The sequence below is a fragment of the Amblyomma americanum genome, chromosome 11 (genome assembly GCF_052857255.1).
Source record: "Amblyomma americanum isolate KBUSLIRL-KWMA chromosome 11, ASM5285725v1, whole genome shotgun sequence".
Classification (NCBI taxonomy): domain Eukaryota; kingdom Metazoa; phylum Arthropoda; class Arachnida; order Ixodida; family Ixodidae; genus Amblyomma; species Amblyomma americanum.
This window is the reverse complement of record NC_135507.1, coordinates 40,452,803-40,480,307: the sequence shown is the minus strand read 5'-3', so window position 1 is coordinate 40,480,307 and position 27,505 is coordinate 40,452,803. Positions and strand designations below refer to the sequence as shown.

The following is a 27,505-nucleotide window of genomic DNA, read 5'->3' as shown; positions in this document are numbered from 1 at the left end:
TTGATCTGGCAACAAGGACGCACTAGCAGCAAGATCTCCGAGGGGCGGATATTTATTCGCCAGTTTCAAGGCGGCCAGCTGGCGTGCTGCATCGCATCGGCCATGCGCTTACCACTGTTCTTCGCCCAGTTTAGTTACCGGTTTCCCGCGGCATGCTATTGAAGTTCCAATCTATGTATTGCGGTGTCGTGCCCCAACGACTTGCTTTATGTAATGAATAAGCGTGTTGTTAAGTTAATGTATGGTCATGCTCTATTATGTCAAATTTTACTGTTATTATGCGGTGATGTGGAGAGCATCCCCGATCCCGGTTTTGACACACACGGGATGAATTCGGATGATGGGGTAATGGATGACATCTACGCTGTAATAAAACGACTTGAACTTCGCCAGTCGATGCTTAAACAGCAGCAGGACGCTACAAGAACGTCCTTAAAAAGAATACTTGGCATGATCGCTACACATGCGTTCCTCACGGTTGGTCGCCAGGGCTGGTGATTTAAGCACATCATCATGTGGTGACACCTTTACCAGGGAAGTTGCCCATCTTAAGGGCTGTTTTGAAGATGTTTGCAATGGGTCCCGCAGGAATAATTTGCTTATTCTAGGTCTACATGAGTGCAAAACAGAGTTGGTCTGAATCTGAAAAAAAAAAACTGTGCTCGAATTCTCCTCGTCTCTTCTCAGCCAAAATGTTCCACTTGAAAGCATCGAAAGGGCTCATCGAAAAGGTCGCTTTGACGGCAAGCGCCGACCGATTGTCGTTAAATTTTGTAGTTATAAACTCAAGGAGAATATCTTATCGTGCGACCCTAAGCTACACGGCACTAAGTTTGCCATACGCAAGACTTCACGCCCGCAGTCAGAAAGGCACGCTTCAGGCTTTCACAATACGCACGTGACCTGGCTTTTGCCTTCCTAGTTGCGATTCGATAAGCTCCTCGGAAAAAAAAGTTTTTCATCTATGATGCTGAACACGTCCGAGTCGTCGAGCTTCGAGAATGACAAAAAGGGAGGCAACTGCCCACTCCGCTACTCGTGTCCGCCTTTCATTCTATGCCCTTGGCGCCATCAAATTTTGACTTGATAGTTCTCGTCGTGAATTGCAGGAGTATCAAAAATACAACTGATGAATTTGCACTTCATGTTTCCCCTGTAAAACCTCATGTTAGAATTGGCACTGAATCGTAGCCGGATAATTCCGTTCTAAGCTCTGAAGTATTTCCCATCGGTTATTACACATACTACCGTAGCGATCGAGACTTGCATGGTGCAGGGGTCTTTTCGCTTGTTGACCGGTGTCCTAGCTCTTCATTAATAACAGCGCCCATAGTTGGTTGCGAGTCAGTATGGTGCAACCTTCGCCTGAACAATGGAAAGAATTAGCCTATTGGCTCAGTCTACCGTCCTCCTTCCGCTAACAACCCTGACGCTTTCAGATCGCTATCTGCATTTCTACGCAGCTTAAGGAATGAATTTCTTTTTGGCGAGCACTCCAACATACCCTATTTCAAATGGGTAGACTACAAGCCTATTCGTACAAGCAATTCTTTATTGTAGTCATCCTTTTATGAATTAATCACAACTAATGACCTATATCAGTGCGTCACTGAGCCTACACGGGAGACAAAGCCCTCATCTTCAGTGTTAGATTTACTGTTCTGCAACCGGCCTTCAGTAGTGCGTGACACTAGTATCATACTAGGAATAGGCGACCACAGTTGTGTTATCGCTAATGTTCGGCATTTTCCTTATTTAATTCTATGAGGTCGACCTCGAAAGGTTTTAATTTTTACTAAGGGCGCCTTTACGTCAGTGAACAACGAGCTTGCGTCTTTCCTTCCTGACTTTATTAATCTAAGCCAGAATTTAGATTCTTGTTCCCTTTGGGAAGTATTCAAGAATAAGCTGGAATGCCTAACTGTCAATATATCCCACCTAAAGGTCGTTGTGGAAAGCGCTGCCACGACAAACAGTGGTTCACGCGGCAGACCAGACGGCTTATAAGGAAAAAAACATCGCCTTCCAGAATCATACAAAAATATCGGTGCCCTGCAGTATTGAAGTCGAATCGTGCTCTTGGGAGTACACTAAAACTGAAATTAAGGCTCTTAGGGTTGCTTTTTTTTTTACTTGGGATCAAAACTGCGTAATAATCCCAATGAATTGTGGACGTGTTTGGAATACAACGGACGTGAACCAGTTGGAATCCCTAACTTAGACCTCGATGGTGAAGTTAATACTAATGATGGTGATAAAGAATGCTGCTTTAATGCTTTTTTTTAGTCTGGTTTTGCGCCAAGTTACATCAAAAAACTTCCGTTAACTCTTGAACCTGTTACTGAAACCATGTCTGAATTGGTTTTTACTCACCAAGGTGTGTTCAGATTGCTTAGTAATATCAATTCATCTTCTGGCGGTGGTCCTAATGGTGTTCCTAACTTTGTTTTAAAGTCATGCGCGAATGAAATTTCTTATTAGTTAGCCACCTTGTTCCGAGCATCTCTTAACTCGGCGTCTCAGAAAATGACTGGAAAAAGGCTAATGTGCTTAAAAGTGATTCAAAAAGCTCTGTTGTTAATTATCGACCAATTTCTTTAACCAGTGTGTGCTGTACGACGTTGGAACACATAATATATAGCGCAGTCATAAAACAAATTGACTCTCATGAGCATATTGCAGAAGTTCATCATGGCTTTAGGTGAGGCTTTTCCTGCACTAATCGGTTGCTTGAGTTTAGTAATGTTCTGTTTTCTTCCTTTGACCGTGGCTCTCAAATAGATTGTGTGTTTCTAGATTTTAAGAAAGCCTTTGACTCAGCACCTCATTCACTATTATTACATAAGTTAAGTTGTCTTGGTCTGCACCCCACTTTCATCGATTGGCTTCATTCGTATCTTCAGGACCGCATGCAGTGTGTTTTGATTAATGGTTCGCACTCATATTATGTAAATGCTTCCTCAGCTGTACCGCAGGGGTCTGCTCTTGGACTCCTTCTTTTTCTGATTTATATCAATGATATTGTTTTGGATGTCACCCGCAAATTTAGACTACATGCTGACGACTGTGTCATTTACCATGTTGTGGAAAGTTCCTCTGATGCATTAAAACTTCAGGGAAATTTGGATTCTATCCAATGCTGGTGCTCAAAATGACAAATGTCTTTGAGCGCTACAAAATGCCAACTTATCTCTTTCACTCGAATGCGCTCCCCATTACAAACAAGTAACTCATTACATAATGTTCCCCTGCAAAAAGTACTTGAATATAAGTACCTCTGCGTTTATTTTAAACCTAACCTAACGTTTACGAGGCAAGTTGAATATAATACGTCGAAAGGCTGCAGAATGCTTAATTTCTTAAAACGAAATTTCAAGCAGAGTCTAATGTCACACAACTCCGGTATTTCACTTATATACGACCAATGCTTGAATATGCCTGCCCTGCATGGGACCCCAAGTTCGCTTACTTATCTGGCATGCTCGAGCACGTCCAGAATAATGCTGCGATATTTGTGTCCAATAATCACAGCTTCTAAACTAGTGTATCGCCTCTTAAAAACCACCTTGGTTAGGGTATTTAGCTAACCGTAGGAGACATTTGAGGTTGCAAATTATGCATCGCATCCATTTCGGAATGCTGAGCATTGACAAGGACCATTACCTGCCTCAACCTCACATTTTTCTAGACGACTTGATCATCAGTGGAAGATCCGAGAGATTAAATATAGGAAAGATATTTACAAAACCACGTTCTTTCCACGGACGACCGATGAGTGGAACAGGCTGCCAGCCGGCGTCACTGAGTGCTGCACGGAAGATCAATTCCGCGCTTTCTTATCTGATGTGTGACGTGGCGCGCAGTTCTCTTGAGCGTGTGTTTCACTTCATTACTGTCATTGTATTTATGAAATGTAGTTGTCCTCCTTTAGTGCAAGCTTTTCTTCATCTGTTATTAGTTGTGTTATTGTATTTCTGTTATCCTGTGGTACTTTCGGCCAAACGAGCCCAGGATGTTGCGTTTCCCCCCTACAATAATGCCTTCGGGCACTGCAGGTCTCTGCAATAAATAAATAAATAAAGTGTAATGTTAAAAGACAAAGAGAGGGCATAGTGGGTCAAGGAACGAACGCGGGTTAATAACATCCTAGTATAAATCAAGAAGACATGGCAAGGGCAAGGCGTGTAATGCGAAAAGTATATAACTGATGGTCGTTAAGGGTAACGAACTGGGTTACCAGAGAAAGCAGGCATACTAAGGGGCGGCAGAAAGTTAGGTGGGCGGATAAGGCTCAGCATTCTGCAGTGATAAGGTAGCTGCAGGTGGCACAGGACAAGGCTGATTTGAGAGGTATGGGAAAAGGCTTTTGCCCTGCAGCGGGCGTAGTCAGGCTGATCATGATTATGATGATATTGAAGGCGGTTTCACAGTGCACATTATAATGACACTTTTGATAATTCTTCGAATTAGCGTTTCATACTCTATCAGTGTCTTGTGCAAAGCATTCACAAAAAGAAAGATCTCGGAATGTTTTGTTAATATTTGTTTCTGTTAGTGGCGCTTCCGCAGGTACACAAGACGGGCGGCTAGTGCGAAGCACATGTATCGCGATATTTAAAGATTATATCGTTTTTGAAATCACGCCAAGTTCACTGCCTATGTGTACAGGGCTTTTCTTCCCTAAGGGACAACATACATGCAATATGGTATCGTGAGATTGATTTCAAAAATTCTTCTTAACGTGAATTGCTAAGGGCACAACCCTAGCCTTTATACCCAGCCGGTGATAAAAGCTCCGGTGCAACCTGCGCACTTCCAAAATTGATTTTGGTCTGTGAGGCGTGGGTAGGCATAATCAATATTTACTGATGTCTGTATCATTCCCTTTATGTCCTCTATTCAAACCTTGGAATAAGAAACATCCAGACACTCACCAATTCGCTTACACTGAGGCTTCGGAGGAGAGACACCCGTGATGTGTGGTACATAGAACTGAAGCCCGGATCTAATACACCATCTGATCCGTTCTTCGGTGTTTCACACTTGGAGTACAGGTTGAAAATGTTGAGACCCTGGTTCGTAACGATCATGGAGGCTTCTTTTACCTGCAAAACAAACCTTTGTTTCATCATCAGCACCTAGAAACCCACAACATATTCCTTAGCACTTCACCAATGCATTGTGACTGCAGCTAGGCTTCGCGGCATTAGGAGAGGTGCTCTAATGAGGGCTGGGAGGAAGTCCATCTCACCCCAAAGAGACAATTTGAAAACAAAACAAGCTTGTTTTCATTTTTAGTTGTTCAAGAACTACACTGTGCAGATAAGCTCATTCCCCTTCTTCGATCCCCGCCTTCTGCGTCTTCTTTCCCAAAATCAAATCAAATCAAATCAAAGTTTATTTCCCATCTAGCACTACAGATGGAGGAATCGTAGAAAAAAGCTGCCCTTGGGCAGCTTCACGAGTCTACAATCCTAATTATTGACAGGGAGGCAACACAAGAGTTTATACAATTTAAAAAAAAAAACAAGCACATCAAGGAAGCACCGGAGAATACACGAAACAGCAATATGTATACATAATGAAACTTAAACAATGTTATTCAAAAACAAATTATTTAGTTCACGACGTGAAAAAGAAAACAAATTGAGGTTAATGTGGATATACCTATTTAGAAGAGATGGAAGTGTGTACTGAAGGCATTCCCTACCAAGATTTAGCCGAGGTGTTGGCACTGTCCATTCTTCACTACGTCACTGTCCATTCTTCACTACGTCTTGTTGGATAGACTGATTCTTTTTTCCTTAGTTCTGCTAAATTTTTAAGATTTGTTACATTCTTCTTGATTTCTGTTTTAAAAGTAACACTGAGGCGATATTTATAAAGATTATGTGCTTTAATAACTCTGGAATGACAAAAGAAAGCTGCACTTGGATGTCGGAACGGTAAATTATATGCATTTCGGAGATATCTTTTTTGCATTAAATGAATACGTTCAAGGTTAGTGAATGTTGTAGTGCCCCACACCAACTGGCAATAGTTTAAATGCGAGTTGAATATTGAATTGTATACCAGCATCTTAGTTTTTGTGGGAAGTATTCCAAATACCCGCCGATGACTATTGAGACGCTTTTTCCCCGAGCCAAAACTGACAGTCCATTTAAGAACGCGGCTCTGAACAAGGTAGAGCTTGGCAGGATAGACTACCTTTGTTTGGCATGACCTTGGGAGCATTGCAAGCGCCAGGATAAATCGGTTGGTGTACGCCTCAGTTTCATGACACCAGGAAGAGTAGAATACAAGACTGGAATCTACCATATCATTGTTGCACGTTTTACAGCACAATTGCTAATCTCGCTCCATTAATTTCGCTTCGAAGCATGAAATTGTTATAAAGAAGAAAAGTAAAAATGTTATAAATAGTGTTGGGGTAGGGGTTTTACATCCCGAAGAGACACTTGGGTTATGAGAAACACGGTAGTAGAAGGCCGCCATTTATGTAAAACAATCTGGGGTTCTTTAACATGTGCTGACATTGTACAGCACACGGACGTTTTCCATTTCGCCGCATCGAATAGACGAAGAGCTTCGTAGGGATCAATGGGTACGCACGCACACACACTCGCACGCACACATCTGATGAGAAGGAGCTCAGCCAACATCACCTCTGCAGGCTACTGCAGAAACATTAGAGAAAGCTGCAGCACCAATTGCTGCGCGAATGGTGCAGCAGCTGGACATTTTTTACCTTAACACTACTCCTTGCTAGAGAAAAAAATGGCTGCGGCTTCGCTCGGCTAGGCCCGGTTATTAAAGCGAAAGCTTTGTTATGCGTGGCTATTCTGTGTTGCTTAGCCAGGTTAGACCAATAAAGACAACCACATCTTTTGAGTCGTTTATTCCCGGTTTTGTTTTACCGCGGCAAGTCCTATTCGATGGTCAGTGCAGTAATTTGCGCTGTTTCTACCCTGGCCAAAGAGAAAGTCCAGTTCATCGACTCTCTCCGAAACAGCAGGTCTATACTAGTTCCCCAACGGCTAGCAGCAACGTCCAAGTCCGACACTAAGTCCAGGCCGAACTTGTCTTTCATCATCTGTTTAAACCCAAGCTCCTTACCGTTGAAATCGCCAAGTGTCACACACAACTGACACGAGCCATCGTGCTCTCTCCCTCCTTCCATTGCCTCCCTTTTCAAGCGGTTGATGAATCCCGAGGTTAGTCACGTCACGCGCCGGCGTACTACGCACGGCGAAACTCGCTCGACTAGGCCAGTGCACCTTTCGCTTTAAAATACTAAAATATATAAAAGATCAGGGAATCCGAACCAGCGGAACAATGCCAGGTCTTAAAGCCAATAAAAAACATATAATAAGGACGCTCGTCAAGCTAATGCTCTCTAGTCCCACCCTCGACAAGACCGAGTGGCGCTCACCGCCGAGCGAGAAGCCGACGGCCGGTGAAGCCAGACCGAGGAGCGTCCGACAAAGAAGATCGCACAGGAGCGAGCATTGTATCGCATTGTGATAAGGCACGGGACGGACTGAGCTGCGTAGCCCATGCCACAAGCGCGAGGCGCTCCCCCTCATCGTTTCGCTCACCATTCGGGCTGACATGGATTATATACGCGAGAACGAAATAAACGCGACTGTGTTCGCCTTCCCGATGTCAGCCCGTCATTACGTCGCCAACAGAGCGACGATACATTGTGTCAGAAGTGGCCGTCCCAATTCCACAATGCCCTCAAGAGACAGAAGGCTTCGACGCCAGGCTGCAAGGATGGGTGTTCTGAAGCCGCCGGACCCACTTCGCAATCACACGTAATGCTCGAAAAATTTGCTGCTATTTAAAAAGAAGCTACAGCTCTATTTTACCGTAGTGAAGCCAGACGACAAGACGCTGAGCTATGCTGCAAACGATGCAGTGCTGTTGGCTTTAGCTGGTGACGACGCAATCGAAGTCTTCAATAAGTTTACTTTCAACGAAAACGAAAGCAAAGCAGACTATAATACGGTCGTAAAAACGTTCGACAGCTGCACGCGCGCCCAGACGATCGATGTGTATGAACGATACTTGTTCCGCACGAGAAGGTAGGAGAAATCTTCGAGCAGTTTTCACGTGACTTAAGAAAACAGGCGCGGCATTGCAATTTTGGAGGACTAACAGACCTCATGATCCGCGGCCTGATAGTATATGGTATCAATGATGAAAACCTCAGGGCGAACGTTTCCCATAATAATGAACTGACTTTGGCCAAAGCGGAACAAACATGCAAAGCAGCTGAGGCAGCAGCGCTTCAGAATGAAACCTGGGCACAGAAAAAAACAAGTCGATCCTGTAAACGGGACTCAAGGAAGAACAAGACTTCAGAGCAAAACCAAGTGCTCTAAGCGCGGAAGAGAACATAAGCCACGCAACTGCCCTGCCTATGGGAAGACCTGTATAGCCTGCCAGGGAAAGAATCACTTTGAAGCATGCTGCAGAAAAGCAGCACAAGTCGGTGAATTGAGGAATGACGATGATGCCTTCGATATCTGGGATGGATGTATGCGTGGACAGCGTCGAGAGTCGTCGGGACTGGATTGTTAAGGCAAACGTTGTAAATGCAACTGTTTTGCTGAAAGTTGAAACGGGATCCCAAGCTAACCTACTGCCCTAATCTGTCTTCAAAAACATCAAGCCTACGCCAGCGCTTCAGCACAGCAGTTCAACCCTACGATTTTACAGCGGATGTGCAATCAAGCACTACGGCGTTATCAACCAACGAGTGGCCATCGGCAACCGATGCTATAACCTGAAATTTTTCGTGGTAAAGAAAGGATGCGAGGCGCTACTAGGTCTTCAAGTGACTGAGCAATTCGGGCTGGTTTCCCTAAAAGCGGATTCGGTATTACGACAGCTCTGAGAAACTGCTCGAATAATACAGTGCGATTTTTCAAGGCACCGGATACGTCCAACGACAGTACTGGATGATGCCCCGCGAAGGCTCCGACCCAGCCGTTCAAGCCACCCGGCGTGTACCCTTGGCATTGCATTGCGGGAACCACGGCGCGACGAGCTGAAACGAACGGAAAAGGCTGCCATCATAACCAAGGTCAACGAGCCGACGGACTGGATAAGCCCTTTAGTTATTGTCAAAAAGAAAGACGGAAAGCTAAGAATCTGCACGGATGCGAGAAGGATTAATGCAGGCATAAGGAGGGAGCATTACGAGATGCCGCGGAGGGAAGGCATACAAGCATAATTGTCAGGCGCAGCCGTCTTGACGCAAAGGCTGGTTTCCATCAAATACCGATTGACAAGACTTCACGTATTTGTACTTTCGCAACCCCCCTTGGAAGGTGGCAGTTCTTGAGGCTGCCGTTTGGTATGTCTCCCGCGTCTGAACTGTTTCAAAATATACTGAGCGAAATCTTTCAGTCTCTTTCTGGTGTTCACGTGTACATACTATCTCGCGTCAAATGAAAGGCGAACAGCGGAGCGCGCGCCTAAAAGTCCTGTTTGCTACGTCTGCCTGTCGCCATTAAAGGCAGGTGCGCCCATCCGGTTTGCGACAGTTTTGCTCTTGTTTTCTTCGACGTATATTTTCTCGCTTGGCAGCTGGAGCGCCGCATTCAAACTTAGCGCCAGTATCAACTTTTTCGGCGCGGTTTCACCATACGGTTCACTGGCTACAGCTGCTGTGGCGCCCGTGGGTGAAGCGAGCGCTCTTATCTCTCTGGCCTGCAGCGCTTTCGTTTGCTGCCATCATCGTCGTGTTATCAGCGTCTGGTTGCGATGCGAACAGCGAAAAAGACCGATCGCGTTCCGTTTGATGTCCAACGCAACGGTTACTGAATCGCTTGTTTCAGGCAGTGGGCTCAAATTTATCGCCACAGGAAAAGCTCAAATGCACTAGCATCGAACATTCATGCGTGACGGTACGGCGCGAATAAGAGAGCGCTAATCATTTCTCGCTAACATAACGGAGTGCACCAACGCGCCGTTGCAAAGGAAACAGGTGGTCCAGTGTCTACCATTACCAGAATTTCCCAAGCATTGTGTGGTGTGGGACGGCTTGGAAGCATGCTTCGTGGGCGCAGGCAGCGGGTTACCGGCAGGGATCAAGGCCTACTTATTGCGGCGGCTCTAGCAGACACGCCCAGCATTACGGCTCTTGAGGTAACGACGAGTTGTGTTCCGGCACGTCAACCATTAGATGCCGCCTAAATGAGCTTGTTCTGCGAAGGCCTGTACCGCCGCAAAAGTCAGCAGTCTCAGCAGCAAATAAAAAAGCAAGGATTGTGTCCGCTCAAGACCATGCATCATGGACTACAGAGAACAGGCGCTGTGTGATGTCCTCCAATGGTGTCAACGCTTTCGGTTCACTGGAACCAGCATCAGCGAATTCGGAGAGCCTACAACTACAGGTGTGTCTTTCCTGCCTTAAGTGCATGTCGACCTGACCATATTTGAGGTAGGATTCCTTTCATGCAATAACCATCGTATTGAGTAATACGACTCGAGAAGAGGTTTTGCTTCCTTTCTTCATCAGCGCAAACCAGACGCTGAAAACACGCTGAGCGCTCGCTTCAGAGACATAGTCCACAGCCGTGGGCGCCAGCGAAACCGCGCTGTGCAAGTTGAGATCGGTGAGAAGTACGACTGTGGCACTCCAGTAGCAAAACGAGAAAAGGAACGTAAAATAAATCAGAAGTAAAACTCTGGCAGACCGGATGAGCGCGCCTATGTCTGACGGCGGCAGGCAGACGGCGTTAAATGTACCTTTGACCACGCGCTGCTCTGTTCGCATTTCATTTGACGCCGATAGCACGTCGACGACATTTTTGTGTGGGGATCGTCCAAAGAGCAGCGCGATGAGCGCTTAAAATGGTTATTTGATGCAGCAAGGCGGGACGGTGCTGCACTCAATCCAGGGAAATGCAAAGTTGGAGTCGAAGAAATTGAATTTTTCGGTGACAATCTATGAAAAAGGAATAACGCCTAACCAAGCACTGGTCAAATACATAACTGAGATACCTGCACCATCAGACAAGCGTGGAGTGCAATGCCTACTCGGCGTAGCGAATTATTTTTCCAAATATATCCTTTCCCTGGCAGTAAAGACACCGCAATTGCGCAGTTTGATCAAGCACGACGCGGTCTTTGAATGGACTCCCAGCCACGCGCAAGAGTGGCTAGAAATCTGCAAATGCCTGAACGAATAGCCGCTGCTTCCCCTCGTCAACCCTTGTAAAGAAACAAAAGTGGCGTCAGACTCATCCCAGACTGGTCTGGGCTCGGCCCTACTACAGCGACATGGCGATAACTGGCGTCCCGTGGCATACGCATACGCGTAAATTAAAGATGATGGAACTTGGACCAGTAGAACAATACCGGGGCTTAAAGCCAGTAAAAAAAAATAAGGACGCTCGTCAAGCTAGTGCTCTCTAGTCTCACAGTGGACAAGACCGAGTTGTGCTCGCCGCCGAGCGAGAAGCCGATGGCCGGCTTCTACAACGTATTTTCAAAAACCTTTTTTTCTTCGCCAGAGAGGAGACTAATGAATGTGATGGGGGGAGGGGGGTGTCAACTCAAAATTAAAAAAAAATGGAGTTGCCCTTTAGTGCAGACCCTATTGAAAAGTGCTCGCATGGTGCAGTAGGTGCAATTATCGCTCGAACAATTTTAACTGAAGAGAGAATAAAAAGATACCGTTGTATTTATTATGTGTTATCGTCTGAATGCTTGTAGAAACCTGCGCTGAGGTGTCCTGTGGTTGTGTTCAGCTACAAGTGTCCAGTACATTCCTCGTCATGATTTCTTCTCTTTGGTTTCAAATGCCATGGATCAGCTCGCGCAGCTACTTTTGCTGCAACATATCCCCGTTCAATAGATCGTTCACCTGCGCACATTGGAGTAAGATGTAGTTTCCTTAAATAATCGTTTCCCTCTGCTAACAATGTATATGCGCATTTTGATTTCTTGGTACATAAGAAAAGATGTCAGAAATATTTTCCCTTCGCTTTCGTCGAGCATAGTGGCGTAGATGGTAGAGAAACACGAGCAGCAATATATTACTCCTACACAAAGAAGGGAAACGCGTGAAACAATGCTTTGTTTTGAAACTGTCATTCGTTTGGAACTTCCTCATTTAGTAAATAATCCGTTGAATGTAGGCCACTTGAATGCTTCTTAGTTGATTTTGAGAAAAAATGAAGAGGAAAGTAAAAATAAAAAAGCTACTTTGAAAGAGGGCCGCTGAGAAATACCTACTTACCGCACTGTCACAGGAGGATGTCGTTGAATCAACGAAGTTGCAAGTTCTGCGTGTGATAATGCCGTTGCAGCAGTTTGTAGTCAGCTTCTTCCACAAACTTGAAAAAAACAGTAAAAGAACAATTAGGAATTGGAACAATACGGAGCGCTCGTTAAAATACGATCTGTGTGCGCTTCATAGGGAAATTAAATCGCGTGAGAGGGTGCTCAGCTGCGGTTCACAAAATTCATTTTGATATTGGCGCTATTGTTTGATTCGTCCGATCAGCATTACCTGCGTCCGAAGAGGCCATGGTAGTTACTGAAGAACATAAGAGAATTGGCCCTGGAACGTTCGTCGAGAACTCCATTATTGATGGCGTAGCCCTTTGCAAGGAAAAGAAGATACATGAAACCCTTATGAAAACATTGGTCTGTACAATCACTTTGGAATTAAATGCACAGTTTCCTTCTCACAAAACCATGATTATCCGTCTTACAGGTGCACTAAAGAGGATTCTGAGCTCGTCTGTTTACCGTGGGAACTTGATCTACACGCTGCATGCATTTTTGGAAACTTCTAATTACTGTCCTTCGCGGCCAATTTCCCTATTACATCGAATGAAACGTCGGGATTCGCGCCTTTTTTTTTTTTTGAACTCGCCTCCGAAAGTAGGAGGAGTCAACCAACGCATTGAGTGCCTCTCAGCCAGTCGCGTGGCGGCTTGCCGCTCTGCCATCGGCGGAGGGATACATAACGCAAAGAATCCACGCGTATATTTATTTCCGTGGGCCTAATTTGCGGCGATGTTGTCGGCAACTGAAGCTATTTTTTCACGAAAACCTAAAAATCAAAACAAAAGCGAAATCGACTGGCTGAAAGGCGTTCCAGGCGTTGGTATCCTCCTCCTACTTTCGGAGGTGCGGTCAAAAAAAAAAAAGGCGGGAGCCGGGACGCTCAATTCGATATAATAAGGAAATCGTCACAGAGGCTAGCTAATTCGAGGTTTCTAAGAATGTTCGTGGCGTGTATACCAAGTTCCCGGGATAAAAAGACAAGCTCAGAATCCTCTTTAGTGCACCTTTAACGCTCTTCCCCTGAGCGCACGGAAGAATTTATCAAGGACACATAATTGTATAATATTTTGGCAACGCGTAAGAATTATCAGCTGTAGATGTGTTTATTGGCAGTGCTGTCACTCCTAGTCTGGTGACGTCACATCACTCCAGCCAACCGGCGAATTTTATTACCGCGGACGCTGCTCCTTGCGGCTTCTTTTGGTGTCGCATAAACATTTTACTTCTCAGTATTCCAAGATTTGAACATATGAAACTATATTTGTGTTTGAACCCGAGATACACCATTGCTCGAAATTTTTGTTTTCAATTGCTTCATTATGATGAAAGTAATCGCAGCTTTAATAAATAGTATCAAGCATTTAAAATTTTTGAATTATTATTTGGAAACGGGTCTCGGCTAAACACAGATGAATGTTTATGGAACACTTTGGCAGAAAAAAAACGTAAACGGAATAAAAGCGGGCCCCGCCGCGGTGGCTCAGTGGTTAGGGCGCTCGACTACTGATCCGGAGTTCCCGCGTTCGAACCCGACCGCGGCGACTGCGTTTTTATGGAAGAAAAACGCTAAGGCGCCCGTGTGCTGTGCGAAGTCAGTGCACGTTAAAGATCCCCAGGTGGCCGAAATTATTCCGGAGCCCTCCACTACGGCACCTCTCTCTTCCTTTCTTCTTTCACTCCCTCCTTTACCTTTCCCTTACGGCGCGGTTCAGGTGTCCAACGATATATGAGACAGATTCTGCGCCGTTTCCTTTCCCCCCAAAACCAATTATTATTATTATAAAAGCGGTCACAAATAGTAGGGGATTTGGTGAAAGAGTAAGGAACTATACCCTGTGTGCATTTGAGTGGCAAAAAGATTAATGCATTATTTTAACATTGGCATTTGTCATTAGCGACATTCAAAGGCAGGCAATACGGTACTCCCATTTCAGAGCCCTGTATTTCACCTGCTGGCGTAAACGCTATACAGTTATGTCTGCTAAATGTGCGGACACATATTTGTGGGTGTTATTAGGCAACGCGTTCGTAGGCAGTGTCTCAAGGGCGTGTCGCGTATGTTGGATTCACCGCATAAGTTAAGACTCTCACTTCACAGCTAGTACGTGCGAGGGCTGGGAGGCGCTGGGAAACGTATCGGGATTCTCACAGACATGCATCCCGCCAGAGGAGGGCAAAGAGGCCCTGAAGTCAAAGGCGAAGCACACGATAGGTGTGGCTGAGCACGGATCCTTCCCCCCACCCCCCCCCCCCCCTCCGCCACCCCCACCTCAGCGAGCACTCCACCTGAAGACTACGAAGACAGTACGAGGAGCTTGCAGACGGTGGTCACATGATCACGGAATGAGGCCACACCTTGATTGCCATGGGACGTGCATATCATAGCTATGCTGTAAAACCCATTTTTTTCAAGAAGCGCTTGCTGCCTGCTACGACTTCTGTAGCGTTAAATACGATAGGCTCACTCAGTATGACAACAAGGTTATCAAAGCATCTTGGTTTTCTGTCTAATTGCCTCTATATGATTTGCCAACTCTTTGAAAGCAGCTACAAGGTTCGCTAAAGGTAGCTAATGGGAATTCGAACAGCACAGCAATAAAAGCAATTTCAGATGATATTAGCGTCCGTATATGAAAAACGCCAATGTTCCAAAAATGGAACACGTAAGAAGAAATGCTTAGTCATTATAAATGTGACTAGATTTCCTTCGCGGTTGTTTTCTAAAGCTGAAGTGGACTTTCAAGGGGAACTGCTTCTTGGTGCGGTGTTTAAAACACCAAAATTGTACTTGTTGTTGAAAAAATGGTTTTCCCCTCTTCATTCGCGTCTTCCTTCTCCTGTTTCTATTCATTAAGGCTTATTTCTGTGTCTTGCAAAAGCCTAAACACAATACATAATGGTCGCGTGTCAAGTAAACTGAAACAGTTAAAGCATTCTTGGTTTTCTGATTATTCGGTTGCTGTGCATGTCTCGGCGTCTTTAATCTTAATATTTAGGCTTATCTGCGCGCGATGCGAAAGAGTAAAGGCTGATGATGTCAAATTTTAAAAATTTCGGGTGTTTAAAAAGTAAATTTTGGATGTATTACAACGAATTTAATACCTATTATGAAATCTAATTTCATGATCGGTGTGTGCTGTTCACGCTTACTACCGCAAAGATTTAAATGCGCCGCCATATTAGAATCTGATGGTAAGTGCACCGTAACGAATTGCGAAAAAATTTTCAACATTAATGCGTCATCATTATATTCATCCTGAGAGCGCCTTATCGTTGTCGAAGCCCTGTACATGATGCGACTTTATTGTTTTGCTTTATAACCAGGTATAATAATTTTAAACATTTCTGCACTTCTGAGGAACCCAGAAAAACATTCTGCTACGAAAATGTCTTTTCTGCTAATAGAGCTAAAATAAACACAAACAAAAAGCAGCAAAATATACCAAGAGATAAATAATCACAGCGTTTACATACAGACCTAGCATGATGTGACAGAAAACTACGCTGTCCCTGTCTACTCGCGGGTTAGCGCTTTTTTCAAAAGAATGTCAAACATGTTCTTGTGGCCACGGGTCTCGTAGATCTCACCGTCAAATTGATCGCGGGCTCATCGATCAGCCTCTCAACCAGAAGGGCCACATGCGTGGCAGACACGCCCTGAGCAGTAAGGAACAGAGCATTGCTGCTATATGTGGAGAACTTGTGGTAGAAGTCCAATATGGCCAGGTAGGTGTCGTCAGCAGCTTGTTCGTCATTAGTGGTGTAGTTGCCGGTTGCGTCGTACGAATAGCCTGATCCTGCTGGTGCATCCAGAAAGACCAAGTTGGCGACCTGTATATATGAGAACGACAGTTAAAAAAAGGGCACGCTTATTTCCTTTTTACCTACCAAGTGCACCAATATCTCTCATCAGCAATACCTCTTTGAAAAACCCTTTGGTTCAAATTCATAGCAGAGACGCTATTCTGCTAGAGAAAAACTCCGCACAGGCTTATGGTGTCTGTCCTGCGCAAATGATTCGTGCTTGTTCCTCCGGTGGTCTTCGGAAGTTATGTATGCTTTTCCCAGGCATTGTTCCCGATTAAAGAAGGATATCTTCTACATTGCAGAAAGTATACATGCTAAACGCATCATACCCTCGGTTATTTTCATTGTCAGTGCGTGTTAAAGAACTCCAGGCGGTCAAAATTTAGTAAGCCCTTCACTAATGCGTCCCTCATAGTCTCCGTTGCTTTGGGACCTTAACCTCGCATAAAACCGTAAAACCAATCCAGTATTTCCCTGATGTGAAGCATGGTTGACCTTTAGACGCTATCGCACGCAAAGCTAACGTGGAGGTGTGCATATTTGCTGTCCCATGTTGCTTTTATGGCCTCTACAATCTTTTAAGCATAAAAAGTGTTTACGCCAAGTGGTTGGCGCACCACAGGTGAACTTTGCGTCAGAACGAAGGGAGAACACGACGGCGAACCTAAACGAACTTTGGCGAATTTTTCAGTTCCGCCGGCTCCTGTTGCTACGTGCCGAAGCACAGCACACGCAAACAGCGTCTTAATGGTCCCGTCCTGGGTGAAAGTCTGCCTTGGAGGCCGAGAGGCGCACACACTCTCCTGGTGGCACTTGATAGGCGAGGCGATCCCAACGCGTTAGTTGCCGTCATTACGTCATGCGGGCGAACCCTTGAACACAGGTCTAGTGGCGCCATCCATCAGCATGGCCCAGTACCAACTCTATAACTTGACCTTTGACGTAGCGGCCTACGCAAGCATTGACGATGGCGTCCGGCCGCGCCAAATGTACCAAGTCTTTCTGCAGCAGGTTCCGACAGCATCCCCTTTTCTTCAGTACATGGCGAACGCAGGTCGCTCGGGGCTCCGTACATATCAAAAATGCAACGAAAGCCGGGCGCACTGCCGTTTATGCATAAAAGCTAAGAGAAGAAAAATGGCTGATGAGGGACGCTCCCAAAGACTCGTGCGCGGCTGTCAGTCTATGAGCCGTCACTGAACAGAATGCACCTTTCCTGCAGTGCATTTCAAGCTCGCATCAACTCTCGACCACAAGATAGCATATCAGCCAGATTGATGCTTAGTCAATGCACCAGGCTCGATATAAAAAAAGCGTGGCTTTCCTTGTTCCAACTGAAGTCGTTGGGCACCAGACGCTGCCCCTTGTCCACGACATGAAAAGGTCCGTGTTCCATCATTAGGGTGAGCATGGAGCTACACCCAGGTCCGCCGTTGACCCATATAATAACGGGATCGAGGCTCGCCTTCCCACTTTGGCTCGCCGCGTACCTGTGTTGAAAGTGAGAGCGCAACGCTTAGCCGTGTAGCATTATTTGAGCAACAATACCAGCACTGTACAGGCTTGAAAGAACCACAAACTACCAGGATAAAGACCAAATAGGAGAGCATTTGCTTTAAAGTCGGTGTAAATATATACATGAAATATAAAGATACAGATTAACACTAAGTGGCACGAAAAAAAAACGACAATATAACTGATGATATTTCGTTTGCTGTCATTCCAGCTCTTGAAGCAGGCTGGTATAAGTTGTGTAGTGAATTATATATACAAAATGAGCGTTTATATTGCAGGTTTCTTGAGCCTCAAGTGACCTAAAGGTCAACCACATCTCACAGCCATCGTTTGGTTGAAGGAACTAGAACCGAAAAGCATGAAAAAAGATGTTAAATTATAAATTATTTAGCGGCGGAAGGGGAACACCATGCACCGGTCCATGTATTCGCATGTAAACGCAACATTTAAAAGAAAACACTTAACTAAAAATGGGCATATAGTCACTCATTAGCACAACATGCGTAGCCAACCGCTTCTGTATACTACTCATTCGTTCGCTCTGACATTTCGCAGAGGGGTGTAATTTGGGGGTAATTTTTGTTCTCTATTAGGTTTGAGCCGCGTGGTCTGATTCAGTGCAGGTAACTGGGCATCCACGTACGGCGACGACAGACCAAATGAAACACTTTCCAAACAGCTCTGTCAGCAGCAACATCTCTCAGCAGCACCACCGTTCGTCTGGTTTCAACATTCTACCGAAGCCAAGAGGTGACGCTGCCACTACAGCTCCTGTGAAATCACTTGTGTACTGCTATCACCGCGTGGGATGAAGGCTCCCAATTTGTTCCCACCAAACCGTGCAGTACTGGATCTAAACGCGTTAAAAACAAAAATTACCGCCAAACGCCACCCCTGTTCTAAATCTGATCCCGGAAAAAAAAACGGTGGCTTAGTCGAAAGAAGCACTTTACATGTTGCTCTTAGTGACGCAATAGTCTGCATGTGTGCAGACTTCTGTTCAAAATGAAAGCAAAGAAACTCAGCGACTTCCTTAACAATCCGCACTCTTGATTATCTTCGGGTCGTAATGGCCGTAGAAGTCTGGCGCTCTCTATTTAGGCATATCTCGGAACTCTCGAGTTATTATGCTGACTTGGTTATGAACAGCCCGCGACACCATAGAAGATATGCCACACGTTGCAGGAGCATTTTGTTAACAATCTGGAACCGATCAGCTAATATACTCAAGATGAATCCTCATGCGAAGTAAATAGATAATGTTCGGGCAGGGAAGGGCGGCGATAAACAGAACACTTCTGTCAAAAATTACATGGATAATATCAGACACTCTGGCTGTTTTCGTTCCCAAACTACCCGAAAAAAAAATCCGTTATAGGAGAGCACAATCTAACGAGCAACCCGTCTCCAAATTTTCACGAAAACTATTAGTTGCACGCCTTTTAGCTTTACGTCTCCTCTGATTGCAGAATCATAGGCACGAAAGAATTTCACAAAAAATTAGGCGTGTAATCTGGAACACTAGGATGAGCCGAGGCTTTAGAGGATGCTGAGGAAGTCGTAAGCTGAAATGTCTATTCCAACGCTACTTCTCGTACCAGTAGTGGAGCCTTCTATTCGGTCCAGCGTTCAAGAATCCCGAGTACTGCTTGAAAGTGGGCTTCACGGCAAGCCCTGGGAGCGACTTGATTTCGTCTTGCGCAGGTCCCTGGCCGGACACTGCAGCCGCTGCAGCCATGAAGACCAAAAGAGCCGTTGACCTCATCTCCACGTTCTATGGCTTTTCTGTAAGCAAAGGGCAAACAACAATCGCAAGAAAGGAAAATATGGATGACTGGATGCTAATGAGGACATATGTCTTTAGAAAGCTAGCAGGTGGTGTGCCGTTTAATTAAATTTAACTTCTCGCTTCGAAACACAGCAGTGTTTCGCCTGTTGCGTTCCCCATGTTCAAGACTGCCCATGTCTCGTCGCCCTGACATGGAACAGGTAGCTCCTTGGGAAAATGCATAACGTAGGCTGCCCTTCGGACTGCAATTTAGGTAGGCAGCCAATAAACTCCTCACGAACGACGGATTGCTGACAGCCTTTTGCGGTAGAGACCCCCGCTGTGTAATGTTCCGGATCGCCTGGGTCATTGCCGATTTACAAAGGATAAGATCCTCGGCGCGTGGCTGCAACCGTCGACTGCTCAAGGCCTACTACATCATTCGTGAGAGCGACTGGCTTGAACGACAAACTTTGACTATGCTCCTGGCCCCTTCTCCTTCTCTTTTCAGTACATTCATCCTTCCTTCCCAGTACAGGGCAGCCAACCGGAACACCCTTCTGGTTAACATCCCTGCCTTCCTTCTTCCTCTTCATCTATCTATCGGGGCAATCTGATTATTATTAGATGTCATTGTCTTGGATTGCTTTCTGGGAGTAATTTGCAGTGTCTAAAGATTGCGCCAGAAAAAACATGGAACGAAATAAACCAAGTAAGCGTAAACGATGTACCTGCCCCCATTAAAGCCGAAATCTAAATTTAGGGCATGCATCGCTTGCTGCCACAGTGGGCTTTGAAGCTGCTTGGCACTTTCTCGTCTGCTAACTGAACTGGCATATTGGAGGTGTCCACGACCTAGAGAGGACGCTACCAATGCATTAAGAAGAGCTCCTCCGTAGTGAACTTAGCTTGAATGACGAGTTATTTTCTGGCAGTGCAAACTTGTAGGGGTGAAAAAGTATATCGCTGCACAAAGGTGCGAACATAATAACAGATTTAAGAAATCGCTGGTTAGCGTTTTACTGTGTCCCTCGTGGAGCGGAGCGAAAGACTGTCAAGTCGCCTCGGAGGACATTTTAAGTAAACGAAATTGGAGATGAAGAATCGTGCACAGCGGGACCCAGACAGAACTAGAAGGGTTCGAATTTGCTTGTTTGGCCTTACAAGTAAACAGCGGCAAGCAACCGTCATTGCTTCTGCTGGAGAAGGGAAAGAAGATAAGCTATTTCCTACTAACTGTCGCTGAGTATTGTTGACGGTTGCATTTGCCGGCCCGAATTGTGGACTAAGTTCATTAGAAAGCAATGGAAATCAAGTCACGAATACAAGGCCGCTATGGAAGACTGCTTCCCATCTAGTGTTCTTCCATTCTCACCATCCACCGCTCAGTAACAGTGAGGCTATTAAACAGAGTTCGAATGGAATGGCTTTATCCACTTCCGTGAGTAACAAAGTACCGCAGCGCTGTACGCGTATGCTAGAATAGGGGCTATTTTACCGAGGCATTGATTTGCAATAATAGAGAGACGGGCTAGTTGGTGACTATCAGTAGAGTGCATCTTGGAACCGCGCAAAAAACTACAAGGGACGAGGAAGAAACCGCGCTCTGTCCTGTTGGTTTCTTCCTCGTACCTTGTCTTTTTTGCCCGGTTTCAAGATGCACTCTACTATTGATTTGCAAAACAGCTCGTTTTTGAAATTCGTGCGTCAGTCAAATAAATTCAATGCGATACGTATCTGCCCTACATTAATTGCTCATCAGCTCATTGGCCGAGAGCTATACAGATCCTCGATGAATTAGCTGTGCAAAAATGAGCCTTACGGGAGCACAGCCAGAGCAACCTAGCTCTCACAAGCCCTACAAGTAGCTACGTTTGAAACAGCCACCTGACAGGACGTATCGCCTAAAAATGGCACCAATGCACCAGTAATGGCATGAGGACTGACCGCTATCTATGATTCCATGAAAGAGAAGTACTTGCGTGAGAGGGAACTACTGTATTGTTAAAGGCAGGTTAAGCGTCGATCAAGCTTTGTTTCTGTCATAAGTTGTTCTAACTAGACACCTCTTTTCTTATCAGTGCTGAAACTTTGGCTGTCAGTGACAACGTGCTGAGATCACGCTGTGGCACACAGCACCACAACTGTGAAACTTTTAGTTCCAAAGCTCTGCGTGTCACTGGCACCAGACTACAACCGTAATGGCACTGAGCATCAGCCTCTCTTGTTTTCCACCAACGGGTCATGTATGTTTGTTTATAGCACTTATTTTTACAGCGAAAAGTACAGAACTACAAAAAAAAGCGTCAGAACGTTCCTGCGACTGACTGGTGCAACAAAGCAAACAGAGCTGCTCCGTCGCCACCGATCTTTTGTTGACTAGTCTCCGGTGCTGCAACAGTGTGGCGATTTCATTAAAATCGCAAATAAAGCCTCTCATGGCGAGACGTGAGGACATTTTAGTGTGACACCGGAACTGAAAATCTTAATATAAAACAAATGAAGGACACGTGGTTTCACTAACGAAAATTTTGTGCACCTTAGTAATAATTTAATCATACTACAGCGTGGACCGGAAAGAACGAAAACAAAAGTAGAGAGCACATACAAGCGCTATACATACTTGCAAAAATTTACGATGCTGACTGGGAAATTAAGTTTTCAGCTCTCTCTGTTTCTTGGAGTCCGCACGTTTGTAGTGTATAAGTTATTTAATGCAATGTTAACAAAAACAATTTCATTGTTGCTTTCACTTGACAACAACAATACCTATCTTAAACATAATTCTGACTTTGCGTATTACACGCTGCAATAATAAATGCCTATAAATGTGCCCTTGATGCAAAAAATGAAAGCGTTTACCCAATGTGCCATTCCAAAGACTTCCTACGGTGAATGTGCATATTAGACAGCCGTCTACTAATTAGAGGATGAACTGTAATGAAATATGAGAACTGACTAAAACCTAGAAAACTGCTTGCCAGGTGTCGCTGCAACGACGAAATCTGCACAGCGCCTCTATTTTCCGAGCGAAAGCTTTGCACTCCCCTCCTTAGCTTATTCGTCGTGTGCACGCGTTTGACAACGAGGAGGCGCTGCACTGCATTTAGTTAGGCCTAGGACACTGATAATTGCCAAATTATCTGAAAAACAGGGGCTATAGTTATCGCTTATGCTGGTGCGTGTGGGCATGAGTAGGCGAAATAAAAGCGAACCGCTACCATTTCAGTGCGCTATTGCGTAAGAGAATCGAGCGGCGACATGGGTATTTTTTCTGGAGCGGGCGAGATGGTCGCCGCCATTTTCTCTAAGCAGCAGGTAGCGTCCCACGTTGCGTACGCTACGCTATGCTTTATAGCGGGCGGGCGTCCGCAACGCGTGGCTAGATACCTTGCGTTCTGCGCATGCGCATTTGTTACCCACAATGTCGTTGCGTGCGCAAGCTCACTGCGTACGTCCATAAAGGGAAGGTAATTAACACACCAAAACAAAAATTACAATGCACGTTACCCACAGTGTCGTTGCGTGCGCAAGCTCACTGCGTACGTCCATAAAGGGAAGGTAATTAACACACCAAAACAAAAATTACAATGCAATCAAAACCCATCTGCTAAAACAAACCACAATCTAATTGCACAGCAGTCAGAAACGAAGGAGGAGGGGGGGGGGGGGGGGGGGGGGGGGCTAGACATCTGACGAAGCCCTCCTGCTTTCGGGACTGGCGCAGTGGATCAGCCGCGAGCGCAGGAGGGCTTCGCCAGATGGCGTCCCTGTGCAGAGCGGCGAACACTGGACCAGGAGGGGGGTGCTTACTTTTTCCCGCGGCTGTACCTTCCTCTGGAAAATGGCGCAGGTAGATATAAGCACGTATTTAGGTAAATGTAAACGCATCAAGTCGTCGGCCGGCGACTTACATATCGTTAGTCGTTACTTGCATGTCTCTGATGATTTGGTATTTCAAAAAGCGCGCCGTTTACGAACGCAGCGTGTGGATCAGAATGACATATCAGAGAAAAAAAAAAACCTTGAGTACTCACAAGAAACTGCTGCATTAAAAGTGGCAATAAATGATTTTCCAGCGCACCGCTTGATTTCCCCTTCACGGCCGCTGTTGACGCGATGGAGTAGAACCGGCCTCCAGCTAAATGCATTCGCACCCTGCACAGGGTCTTATAGAAGCAAGCCTGATTAGAACAGCACAATAGCGGTCTGATAAGAGCCAGTGATAAGACGATAAGACATGTTCTCGTTTTCACTTTCTTAAACATATCACTCAGCGTTATCTACTCGCTAACTCAATGAAGTCATGTTTGTAGGTGACTCTTTGGATTCTTATCCTAACATTGATAAGGTTCCAGAAAATGAATAATCTGCGCTTAGAACATTTTTCTGTGATTTGCTGCCTTATAAGTAGGCTGTCGTTTTGGCAGGAGGGTAAAATTATTCCAGCTTCTCTTCTCTGAATAAGGGGACCATAGCAACAACCAATTTTCCCATCCCTCCTTTGAAACCACCCTGTACAAACAAACTTCATACTTGTAGCTGTTGCAATTTAAAGTGTCTTAAGACTTGGAGGCCATGCACTGCCGTGCATCGAGCATTATTTCTGATAGAATGAAGACTCCTTGCAACGCACTTCACCTAGTTATAAAGGACGAAGTAAAGAACCATTTTCATGTAATCCTCTCTTTATAGATATTTTTTATCGCGCGCACTTCCCGCGGTGCAGAACTTGAGAAGTAATGCTAACCACAGAAACAATAGCGGCTAAGATCAATTCATGATTACATGTCTCTTGACTCCCGCATTGCGGAGTATATGTGAAATATTTAGGGTCGGCATGGGGCCAAATTTGTGTACGAGAGTCTCCGCGAAAACTCATTTAGCCAAATACATAAAGCCCAATAAATTCACCGAGATGGCTTTGAATAAGAAAGCCTCAATCCAGGGTCGGGTAGTTTTTCCTAGAAAAATAATAGATAACATCTACTACCACCAAAAAAAATACCGCCATTAAAAAAACTGCGCTTGTTCCGAATTTACGCCGGAATTTTTCACTCATGAGTCTGGGAGAAGACCGCGTACAAAAGTTTCTGATGTCGGCCGTCCGTGCTTATTTACCGAGCGCGTAGGTATGAGCGCCCGAGGTTTCTCGCTTTATGTTGCCATTCTCACTTCCAGCAGCTGCAGATTCCACCACCTATCTTTGTTCACAAAAACTGATGGTGTTCTTCGCGACCACCTAAAAAGCTACCATAATTTCCACACTGCAGTTCGCCCTCGACCTGTAGTTCGCAGGCTTCGACTGTGCCTGATGAAACAATTTTAATCGCCAGACAGTCCGCATTCTTTACATTTCCCATAGCCGATGTACAGTCTAAGCATGGTACATTGAATCACAATGCGCTATATAATATATCGGACGTTATTGGACAGAAAATACCGTAAAATCCCCAATATTGTGTGCAATACAGTTCTAAGGACCAAAAATTTTCAAGTTTTATATATATATATATATATATATATATATATATATATATATATATATATATATATATATATATATATATATATATATATATATATATATATATATATATATATATATATACGGTCCGGACTAGATACCGGAAGATGCGGTTATTGAATTACAGCGTTCCGAAGAGTTGAGCTGGCAGATTTGGTTTAACAACGCAGTACTCAGAACACAACAAGACTTGTATGGAAAAATTCTTACTGACCAAAGACGCACCCCCAAACACTGATTACTTAGGGGACTCAAGCACGGTAAGGAGCGTTGTTCCACTTTCATGAGACTACGAAAGGCGGTTAGGTGAAACAATCATATTTAGTGGCAACCTTTGTGAAAACACACAAATGGAGAATACGTCCCATTACTGTTTCGTCTCTTTTTTTTAGCAATTTTCTCTATGTATTTTTTTTCTAGGTGGGCGTTTGGCCGGCATCGAAACTCATTCGCAGCTGATCAAGCTACGCATAAAAACCTTCTTGCCGCTTGGTTCAAACCAGTGACCACGAAACCGTAAAAGACAATGATGATCCTTTGAAGCGGAATGACGGTGACCAGTTTCATTGATTCACTCAACACAAAGATTGTGTTATTCACAGTTTAATAGATTCACACAACTTAAAATTCGAGACTCGGTTTCCAAGGAAAACCAGGCTCCAGACTTTAACGCAATGAAATAGCTGTGTTTTCTGGATCCATTGGGTACGCCTGGAAGTCGATGAAAACGTACCTAAAACACACCGCGAGAGACTGGCAGTTAATTCCCCACAGTGGGCATGTGTCATCACTTCGCTAAACCCGTTTATCTTTCTTATGCAGGTCCTTGCTTCGTGCATCGACCCTGTTCCTGCTCAACTCGTCGGCGGCGAGAGTGCTGCTTTCTGGAACGAAAGATATCACTGATGCATGTGTCGATGACAGTGTTTTTCCCCGCCAGCGCCGGAATTTGCGGCAACACCGACGGCCGTGGTGCTGAACTTTTTAAGACGTCCGCACTGGCTATCCCAAGGAGCATCGGCATCATCAGTTCCTTCGGGAGCCGCCCCTGAGGTTTTCTTTGCCAGTGGGCAAGGCAGCACCCGTGGGATGCAGTCGCAGCTAAGCCCGTTCGTCTCTTGTATGCGGGTTAGTAGATATCGCTACTGCTAATGATTTAAAAGTGATTTTTTTTTAGTTTGGTGGCGCGGCCTTGCGCAGGTGACTTGCTTGAAACATTTTCAGATTGTTTTGACTCATTTTGTTTACTTGCACTTTTGCTTAGCGCTGACGTTGAGCTTGATCCCGGCCCAGAGGTAGCAAAGAAACTCGAAGAAAATTATCGAGGATCAAAAGGCTTCTTCATGCGAACTACAGTATCTAGGAGCAAGATTTGACTTGCATATATCGGAGACAAATCAGACTTGCTTCGATTCAAAGTAAACTGGAAGTACTATCACAAACAGCTCAAAGGGTGGAAGCCTGTGAGGAAGTCGTTGGCAGGATTGAACAGAGAAATAGTGTCGCTAAGAACAAAAGTTGACTATCTTGAAAAATACTCTCGTCGGAACAACCTGCTAATTTATGGCATTGAAGAGTCAGAAACTGAAACAGTAGATGACCTTAAGAAACATGTTCTTGCGGAAATTTTTGAAAGTAAACTTGAAATAAAAGTAGAGCAAGGCAGCAATGTGGGCTAGTTGGTTGTACATTTAGGTTTGAATAACGCGCTACACACTAACAAAACGACACTGGAACGAAGGACACAGGACAAGTGCGCTAAAGTAGAGCGTTTGGAGAGGGTACACCGCTTGAGGAAAAAGAACTGAAGATAAAAAGGCATCCGGTGATTATGAGGTTTTTGATTTCACTGCAAAGGAAAATTTTGATTTCACTGCAAAGGAAAAGGTGCTCTGGGATGCTTCAAAATTGAAGGGTTACTAGTCGTCCATTTCAGGGGACTTCTTGCCTAGGCTACGGAAAGCGAGGAAGCTACTCTGGGCTACTGTTAAGGATGTTAAGAAGCCTGCGGATAAAGTGAACCTCAAGTATGACAAATTAGTTGTCAATCAAGAGGTATACGCGTGGGACGAAATGAAGAACCAAAGGTATAAAGTAATTCAGTAAAACTTCTATTTGGGCTAGTTGGTGCATTTTTTTAACCAAGGGAACGGAACAGCGCAAAAACAAGCAATCACTGAAATAGACTTTTTGGAAGCAGCTAACGTTTGAGTGCTTGCTGATATCTTTATTGATTGTCCGCTCTCCTCCTTTTTCATTTCTGTTGCTCGCTTTTTTAAGGCATATGCCTCCGCTCAATAAAACTCAGTTGTCAGTCAGCGCTCGTGTTGTCTTGTCCTTCTTGTGTGATTGCTTGTTTTTGCGCTGTTCCGTTCCCTTGGTATAAAGTAAGTAGTGCCGTTTCACGTGATGTCGGTCATAACCCTGCGAGTAATGTAGCAACAACCTCTGATTCTGGAAAGAATGCCGGGTGTCCGCGAAGGAAATATGCTCACGCTTCTTCTGCTTGACAAACCGCCAGTTCAGTTATGTCTTCTTTCAACGTCCTTAGAGCTAATCATCATACTAAACAGATT

General features: G+C 45.0%; 1 protein-coding gene across 1 annotated transcript in view; it reads right to left on the bottom strand.

Annotated features, from left to right (window-relative positions):
* Nucleotides 1-23,576, bottom strand: part of LOC144110252 (lysosomal protective protein-like) — a 29,323-nt gene extending 5,747 nt beyond the window's left edge. The window contains exons 1-7 of the mRNA XM_077643087.1: nt 23,440-23,576; nt 19,233-19,419; nt 17,446-17,609; nt 15,901-16,145; nt 12,530-12,621; nt 12,257-12,353; nt 4,935-5,105 (exon numbers count right to left, since the gene is read on the bottom strand). Of these exons, the coding sequence (XP_077499213.1) occupies nt 4,935-5,105; nt 12,257-12,353; nt 12,530-12,621; nt 15,901-16,145; nt 17,446-17,609; nt 19,233-19,399 (936 nt within the window). The 5' untranslated portion in view covers nt 19,400-19,419; nt 23,440-23,576. The remainder of the gene's footprint in view (nt 1-4,934; nt 5,106-12,256; nt 12,354-12,529; nt 12,622-15,900; nt 16,146-17,445; nt 17,610-19,232; nt 19,420-23,439) is intronic.
* Between the last annotated feature and the right edge of the window lie 3,929 nt (nt 23,577-27,505).